Source organism: Cherax quadricarinatus, chromosome 35 (genome assembly GCF_038502225.1).
Source record: "Cherax quadricarinatus isolate ZL_2023a chromosome 35, ASM3850222v1, whole genome shotgun sequence".
Taxonomy (NCBI): Eukaryota; Metazoa; Arthropoda; class Malacostraca; order Decapoda; family Parastacidae; genus Cherax; species Cherax quadricarinatus.
The window spans coordinates 1449642-1458884 of NC_091326.1; the positions used below are offsets into that span (position 1 = coordinate 1449642).

Consider the following 9243-nt stretch of genomic DNA (forward strand, 5'->3'; position numbering starts at 1 on the left):
ATAATAATAATAATAATAATAATAATAATATATTGCAAGATCCCAACATTATTATTATTATTATAATCAAGGGGGAAGCGCTAAACCCAGAGGATTATACAGCGCCTGGGGGGGGGGATGTGGAAGGCATTCAGGCTTAATTCGGGGAACTGGAGCACAGATCCAATTCCCTAAATCAAGAGCCCCTGACCAACATCAAGGAACCTTCCTTGAGGGGAAGATCCCAACAGAAATAAGTCACTTCGTCAGGCTTCTTTGGGTTATCCTAGTTACTTTACACATATTACTATATCTCCCAGCCCAAATAATTTCACATGTTTGTGAATCGTTTTAAGCATATATTACTATGTATGATAATTTGTTTAACTATATTTATGTGTATCTGTACCTAAATAAAGTTAATGTATATGTGTCCAGAGGTGGTTACTGAGGTAGTTGTTACTGACCCTTACAAACCCAACTACAACAATCTTTCTCATTTATTGTCCAGTATTTTCTCTGGTAAATTATTGCCTCAATAACAGGTAACTAAACATTTTCAAGTGTAAAGTCACATTTAAAGAATCCTTAAAATTTAGTTATTGTTATTTATTAGTTTTCTGGGTGTGATCATAGCAACTACTGTATCTTAAAGTGCTGTATGACCCTTGTTGGTTTAGCGCTTCTTTTTTATTATAATAATCTTAAAGTTAGGCTGTAAATAATAATTAATATTACGATTTAGATTAGATTTTGCCACCGAAGTGGCTAATTTATTGTGCACCCCTTAATATTACGAGGACTCCAGTGGAAATAAGTAATTTTTTTTTGAGGGGGGGGGGAGGTTATCAGACTAATTTACACACGTTACTACGTATGATAATTGTATTTGTGTACTTATACCAAAAAATAAGTAATTCTGTTACTACATAAGTCATACTACAAGACATTAACAACCTGTAGTATAACTGTATAGGCTTACACGTGAATTTACAAAGAATTTATTACATTTCGAAATTTCTGTAGGAAGTTTTGTCACTTATGTAGTAAGGCAGATTGTGATTTATTGATTTAATTAAATTTGATGCCTTTATTATACATCCTTTGACTATCACCCACAGGATGAGTAAGTTTATTTAAGCACAGATACACATAAGTACAATTATCATACGTAATTTACACCATTTATTATAATTGCATGTACTTATGTGTACCTGTGCCTAAGTAAACTTACCCCATGCTATCCTGTGATTACAGAAGCTCTATTGTTATTCCAGGTTAATCATCTACATAATATATATGTCCATAATATCTATGTGACCTCTGAACCATTCGGGGTGACCCAGTGGCCTGGTGGCTAAAGCTCTCGCTTCACACACATGGGCCGGGTTCGATTCCCGGCAGGTGGAAACATTTCGACACGTTTCCTTACACCTGTTGTTCTGTTCACCTAGCAGCAAATAGGTACCTGGGTGTTAGTCGACTGGTGTGGGTCGCATCCTGGGGAACAAGATTGAGGACCCCAATGGAAATAAGTTAGACAGTCCTCGATGACGCACTGACTTTCTTGGGTTATCCTGGGTGGCTAACCCTCCAGGGTTAAAAATCCGAACGAAATCTTATCTTACAAATTTATACTGCTAGGTAAAAAGACACATGTGCATCTAATGTGGCATTTTATTGTGGCAACATTTTTCTCTCTAGGAACTTTGTCACATAAGTTGCACATTTGTCTTTTTACTTAACATATTGTTGGTAATGCTGCCAACATTATTTCTGTTCTGCGTATATTGCCCTAAATACAATTTTATGCCCATTGTCTCTCCGGCTCAAGTCTGTTGATAGAGAGCCTAGCATGTTTTAATTCAAATGAAGATATTACCTATGCAAATGTTTCAAGTGTGTGTTCTCTCAGCAACCTGGTAATGAACACTTTATTAAACACTTTTTACCCTGCAGTCAATAGCTACCAGTTTATGAGTTAGGTTATATAAACCTATAAGAATTCATATTTAACCACAAATAAGTAAATTGAAAATGAATGTGACATGCTTGGTCAAGTGGTCCAATATTCATTTGTGTGTGGGTACCCAGCTATTGGTCAAATGACCTTGGCCTAAAACTTTAGTGTTGCATAATTCCAAAGGATTGAAATGCAACTAATTTCATATTTTAGAATTTTAAGGTTAAAGTTATTTGTTATTTCTTGGCTAGATTCAATTCAATTCAGTTCAAGTTTATTCTCTATAATGGTTACAATGTGGGGTTTACAGGTTTTGGGTATTTTGTGGTTTACATGTTATAAAATACTAATTACAGAGGGGGCCACTAGGACACCTAGCATGGCTAGGCATTTCGAGCAGACTTAGATTAATTCTTAACATTAAGTCTTACAGATTATAGTATTAAGGCTAAGTGACTACATCATAATTTTGAGTTATATGGGCTTAATCTCCTAACGTCGACTACCCATTACCTAGCAATAAGCAAATATATCTGGAAGTTAGTCAGCTGATGGAAAAGACCTCAAAAGGGCCTAATGAAAATAAGCCACACTGCTTGACTTTCTTGGGTTATCCAGGATTAACCCTCCAGGATTACTAATCCAAATAATATTTTCCCCCCTTTCCTGATAACAGCTAATAATGTGTAGATATAAATATAGCAGCCACCTTTTGGAACTTAGTGTTCTGCCATTATCTATCCACAACCATAGGGATACTATTACCAAGGGAATAACAGCCTCAGCTTGCATCATAGCTACTGTGGAAATTTACCACCAGTGTATCACCTTAACAATTATGTGCTTATTTCAACCTGACCAGTCAAGAGAGTAGACCGCATGCAGCAAGAAAACAATTGATGATAAATGTTTCTATTTTTTGGGTCACATTGCCTAGGTGGATGGGAAGTAGCTGACATACAGTAATTCAAAATTACATTCTGTATTAATGCAGTACATGATAAATATTTTGTGAGAATGGAAAGGAGATATTTTGGAATTTATGATATAAGTACCTCTCCATTATTTTCTCTGGTATTTGTGTTGAAATTTTACTTAGTTTTTTGGGAAGTTGAAAGGCTTAAGTTTAGAGTATTGTATTCTCTATACATTTTAGAGTTGACCTGAACAGTGGTTTATCTTACAGTAGTTTCTGTCCTGTACTTGCAGACGTGTCTAGTGGTTTTACTGACAGATTCTAGCAGACTTGTTATACGTAGCAGCATGCACCCAGATCTCTCTCCACATTTACACTCAGAAGAATGCAATGAGCTTATTTCTAAACTTCACAACTGCCACAAAGAGGTACTATTCTTAAACTTTATGTAAGTTTTTAAACTGAAATCATCAGTGCTGAAAGAGTTTTAAGGGAAATGAGAGGGCAGCAGTCCTTTTAAGGGTCAGTTTTACATAACTTGCCATATATAATTAATTGCATAATATGGAAATGAGTGCAATTTTAAAATGAAAATCAAATGATTTATGACTATTATACAAGCAACTGGAAAGAATAAATGTGAGAGAGTATGTAAAATTAAATTTGTTACCTTTCATCTTGCAAAAAATACTAATTATATGCAAGGGGTCAAACAAAATGTCCAACGCTAAATTTGTATTTTATTTGTGCACCATACTTAAATTTCATGTAACAGTATAGAAAGAGAAAAAAGAAAAAGGCATAGAGAAGTGCCACATTTGTGAGTTTTATGAAGACCATAGAAATAAGAAAGAAAGGGACAGATAGCATGGAAACTTCTAAGAAACTCAGAGTCATCTGAGATCATTTATCCCCAGGATGACTCGAGTATGGAACACATTCGTACAGCATTATGATGTCATCGAGATAGTCAGTTGATCAGATGAAAATGCTGGCCCACAGATGGCTCCAACTTCATCATGTTCCCTACTTGTATGTTTCATAACAATAAAAATGCTTTCAAATGAGCTGATGTAGGTAACAGCTCTTAACTTGTCAATAAAGTTAGGAATCCTCAACCTGTTAATAGCTTGTCAATAAAGCTAGGGATCCTTAACCTAACCTTGTCAAACCCTGTGTAAAAGAAAAAAAAAGAAAAAGATTAGAGAGAAAGTATGAAGTTCATGGTTGAAAGTTCTCTGGGAAACAAATGTGTAAGTGTGCAAATCTCATCATCTTGCTTTCTGGCTGGCCAAACCTCTCACTTCTTTCCTTGACTCTTTGTGAAGAATGCGCAGTTGTAGCAATTTATGTGGTGCATTATAGAAATTTGCCTTTCCAAATGGAATTTGTTTTATCACACTTGCAGAACTAGCTGGAAATGTTTTTTTTATTTTTAGATGCTGTGGTCAGTATTGCATCTATGCTTTTGTTGTAAATCTTTATATTTTTGGATCCTTTTCATTTATCAGTTGGTTGGCAGCTAATTTGTAGAAAAAATTGCAAATTATATTATATTTCTCACTCAGAAAAATTAATAAACAATACTGTATAAATTTCCTATAATTAAAGATTTTTTTGTCTTTCAGAATAAGTTCCTGAAATTTATTGGGGTTTGCAATGATATAGATTCAGCTGTGTGGAAGTGCATGAAGGCAGAGGTAAGTTGTGGGGCACAAATTCAATCATTGTGTTAAAGCAAATATAATGGTTTTTATTTTGTGAGGGGTGTTGTTGTTTTTGCGGTTATTTTTATTTTGTATTACACTATATGCTGTATATACATACATAGAGTACTGTAGGAGTGGGATACCTTTCTTAATGATGCTGTTCCTTTGCTGTAGAGTAAGTTCTGTATTGCTCTATATATGCCTTGACCACATGAGGTATGTTATAATATTATTAGATGGTGCTTTGGTGTAAGAGCTGATAACTTATACTGTTGCTGTGTTTTGGAAATTACCCTAAGATATTGTGTGATATTACTTTTTAACTCTCTGGCAAACTCCATCCATCAAGGTAGAATGACTCATAAAGGAAATACATTTCACCATCAATCATTCAGCAGTAGTACTTCCCACCAGGTTTCCCTGAGTCACTTAATAAATATTCCCATGCTCATACTCCAGCACTACATTGTTACTTTTTGGCTTCAATCACTCTGATCTCACATGCTGACACAAGCCTGCTTAATGTTCAAACCCCTAGCACTCAAAACCACCTTTACCCCTCCCTCCAATCCTTTCTGGGATTACTTGTACCCCTCCTTTCCTCCTCTCCAGATTAATACAGTGTCTTTGCCCTATTCTACTCCATTCTGTCTAAATATCCAAAACACTTCAACAACCCCCTCCTCAATGCTCTGGATTATACCTTTGGTAACTCCACACTGTCTTCTAATTTCTGCTCTCCAAATTTTCTGCATAATATTCATACCACACACTGCTCTCAAAGACTGTATCTCACACCCATATGAAATGTTTGTACCATTATAATGTACTATGGTACATTTTCTTTATTGTCTCCAAAGTTTGCTTCATTCTTTCCATGTATCTTTTCTTTCACCTTTTTTTTTTTCATAGACCCATCTGCCAACACATCCATTCTCAAATACTGTATCAAAATACATTCACTTCTTCAATAATTCCTCTCTCAAATCTGGTATCCAGTCTTTTATTGCCTAGACTTTGTTACTTTCATCACCCTGCTCTTTTCTATGTTCATTTTTGGTTTTCTTCTTTTTCATATCTTCTCAAAATTCATCCACTGACCTTTGCAATTTCTCTTCAGAATTTCCCAAAAACACTGTTAATGGTAGAGAGCAACTGTGACAACTCCTACATACTGTATTTGTAATTGTGTATCTATAATAAGAGCAGAGCAATGCTTGTCGTGCTCCATCTTAAGTACTTAATTTATCAAATAATTTTTTAAGTTTTCAGTGGTTGAAGCATTTAGTGTACTACATAACAAGCACAGTAAACCCTCAAATTTAAAATTAGAATCTTTGATTTTTATGCATTAATATTGCAAATTGGTAGTTTTTATCAGTTATAATTTTATTGATGGTTTACATCTGTGTTTTTTCTCTCGACAGCGCTTAGAGAAGCGTAAGAAGAACCAGATGGCTAGTGAGGAGCGAAGGAAGAAATTATTTGCCAAGCTTGAAGAAGGACACACTTGGCGAAACATGTAAAGTGTGAAAATATATAATCATTGGAGCAAATATTAAAGTACATACTTCGTTATTTGGAATTAAAACACTACGTACTGAATGTTTAATTTTTCCTTAGGTTAGTTTAGCAGAAAGCATAAAAATTATCACCATGTCGAATGTTGTAGATCGTATAGAAGAAACAGTTGTGCTGGATCTCAAGTATCCAAGTGTAAGTGAGAGATACTTTACAAAATATTACTTCATACCAAAGGAGAGGAAGAAAGTGGAAAATGTCAGCAATTTGTCGAATGTTGATCAAGATTCACCTGATGAGCTCAGTAATACCGAGACTAATCCTTTAAATGTCAACAGTGAAGAAACCAGTTTCCAGAGCCATGAATATGGCTTTGCCAAACTCAATGAGGAACAAATTTCATCAAATCCAGACAGCAGTGGGCATACGTGTGTTATGGTACACACCAACAAGTTGTGCCTTATAACCCTCTCACATGTTCACCCCATATTGGCTGAAAAGAAGGAAATTACTGAGGTCTGATAAAATTTGTGTACTTTATTTTTATATATATTTTGTGTTGTGTTTTCCATGGTAAACCCACTATTGAATGGAATGGGGGAAGAGGGTGGTTGGTAATGGTGATTACAGTGGGTAGAGATAAAATTATTTTGCTATGATCATAACAATATCTGACATTTCTGTAAACAACAGAGTTTGTCCAATGTTTATAAATCATTTTACTAGGCAGATTTTGTCCCCTATTTCAGAAGTTCATTAATTCGAGGACTGTTAAATCAAAGGGTTTACTAGATCAGTATTATTTTAGTATTTTACATTTAATTTCTTTTAACACTGGCTGTGTTAAAAGAAATTAAATGTAAAATACCCAACAACGAAGAAAATGCTTTCACTGTCTTGACAGACACACCAACATCACAGTTCCAGTGACCTTCCAAACCACAATATCCCTGCCCCTCTTTTAGAGCGAAGGCACTGTACTTCTCACCTCCAGGACTCGAGTCCAGGTACATGTATATAGGGAAACCTTAGATCAGCCTGATAACAATTGATTCAGTATAAAGCTCATTATCTTAATGTTCTGCTGTTCTGTACATGGTAATGCATAGTGTTGCATACTAGTAATTTTTCTATTTTTTTTCCTTTTACTAGCTCTACAGGCTATTAGTACAGTAAAACCCCTGTATCCACTGAATCTGTATCTGCTATTTCAGTTATCCACAGTTTACTGTGGCCCAAAAATATCTTTTAATTTTGCATAACAATGGTCCCAAAGTGCAAAAGTACAGAAGCTGGCAGTTCTTCAGAGCCTAAGAAAAACCGTAAAGTGTTTCTCATCAGTAAAAAAAATGATAATTCTCCACTTATTGTACATAATTTATCAATGAAACTTTATAATAGATATGTATAGGACTTATATATAGGGTTTGCTACTATCCACGGTTTCAGTATCCGCGGCATGTCCTTGAATGTACTCCCCGCCGATCTGGGGACCTTACTGTATTTGTATTACAACTGTGATGCGATGTCTTGTTTCATTTTTAGGTAAGCTATAATGTAGGCAAATTCAACCGATTAGAAAATCAAGTATCTGGAAAGGGAAAGCGAGGTGCTCAGCTGATGGGAGTGCAGTCGTCTGTGTGCATCATTACGTGTTCTGATGGTTCCAAATACAATATCTTAGCTGGAGTTCAAGGAAAACTAGTGGAGGTGAGTTCTTCCTAGCATTTAATTCTGATAACATTTTTCTTTTAGCTCTGTGACTATTCCTCGCTAGGCAAAGCAACCTAAGTAAGAAAACTACATTGGCCATCTCCCATCATGGTAGGGCGGGAGATTCACTCAATAGCTGTTTTGTCCGAGATGTCCTGTAGACATCAAAATTCAAATGACCTTTCATAAGCGTGTAGGCATTATATTCAAGTTTGGCTAACCAGTTTCCTCTGACTTCCTTTGTAAGTGTTACCTTGATTACACTCCAACAGCATGTTAAGCCATAAAGACCAGTCTGTAGGAGGGATGGAGATATACTGCAGATTTTGAACTGTAGTATTGGCATGCCTCTGGCAAGACAGTAATGGAGTGAGTGATGATGAAAGTGTTTCTGTTTTGGGTCTCCCTACCTAGGTGGGAAACAACCGATGTGTTAAAAAAAATATGCATTTTTGTTATTAGTGAATTTTCTTCTAAACCTTTTAAATTTTTTTTTTTTTTTTACTGTTTCTTTACCATCAATAGTGATGTTTTGAATTTTGCCTGCTTTCTTTTACATATAGGTAAATGAGCGATTAGTAACACAGCCCCAACTTGTGAGTGAGCATCCAGATGCAGAGGGCTACTTAGCTGTTGTTCTGCCTCCATTGAGAAATGGGGACTTCATGCGAAGCAAACTTCTGACCGAGGAGCAGTATAAGCAGTTGAACCACTGCACAAAAACTAAGAGCTCTAGTGAAGCAAGTAATTAGTAGTGAAAATTAAAACTAGTGCATCATTACTGTGTTATACTGAATTTTACAACTACAGTATATGTATACTGTAAATAGATTTGCCAAGTACATGTATTAAACTTTATGTTGGGCATTTGAAGAAAAATAAAATGTATTAGATTGCTTTTAGTGTTTTCTTTATTACCTGTATTTATCTTTTACTGAAAAAATGTGAATTGGTTTCATAATTATTACTGCTCTAATTCTTTTGGGCATTAAGATGTTGCTCTCTTTGGGGGTACCTGGATGCTGGTGAAAGGCTCTTGATCTAAAGATTTTGAGCTATCCTTCCTTTCCTTGGATGAAACCTGTTTACCTCTTATTCACCAGATGCTGTTTCCTGTTTGGATTTAGTGCTTGATAATGAATACACACTGAAATATTTAAAGAGTTCATCTGAAGGCTTAAAATGTATAAGAATTCTCATTATGTAATGGGTTTAGTGCTCTCCCATGATTATAATAATCTCATTATGTAGAATGTAAGCAGTGAAGAGCAGTGGTGCCATGGTCACTACTGCAGAACACTCAACAATCATGATATATGATTTTAACTGTCTCTTAGCAAATATCTCCTCAGGGTTGATGCTTTGATTATGGTGAGGGGTTTTGATCCAAGGAGCCCCTCAAGGGAGGTTCTTTGATGTTGGTGAGGAGCTCTTGATCTAGG

At 35.5% G+C, this 9243-nt stretch overlaps 2 protein-coding genes across 3 annotated transcripts; both read left to right on the plus strand.

Moving 5' to 3' along the window:
• The first annotated feature begins 378 nt into the window (after positions 1-378).
• LOC128695192 (COX assembly mitochondrial protein 2 homolog) lies at positions 379-6132 on the plus strand. 2 transcript variants are annotated; one of them, XM_053785693.1, is made up of 4 exons: positions 379-524; positions 3152-3286; positions 4487-4558; positions 5995-6132. In XM_053785693.1, the coding sequence occupies exons 2-4, from the start codon at positions 3206-3208 to the stop codon at positions 6091-6093; spliced, it is 252 nt and encodes an 83-aa protein (XP_053641668.1). In that variant the 5' UTR covers positions 379-524; positions 3152-3205; the 3' UTR covers positions 6094-6132. The 2 variants fall into 2 exon arrangements, with proteins under 2 accessions (XP_053641668.1, XP_053641669.1); XM_053785694.1 differs by lacking the exon at positions 379-524 and adding an exon at positions 831-853.
• Positions 6133-6223: 91 nt separating this feature from the next.
• On the plus strand, positions 6224-8698 carry LOC128695191 (protein Abitram). Its single transcript, XM_053785692.1, has 3 exons — positions 6224-6604; positions 7634-7798; positions 8365-8698. The coding sequence occupies exons 1-3, from the start codon at positions 6224-6226 to the stop codon at positions 8551-8553; spliced, it is 735 nt and encodes a 244-aa protein (XP_053641667.1). The 3' UTR covers positions 8554-8698.
• The last annotated feature ends 545 nt before the right edge of the window (positions 8699-9243 follow it).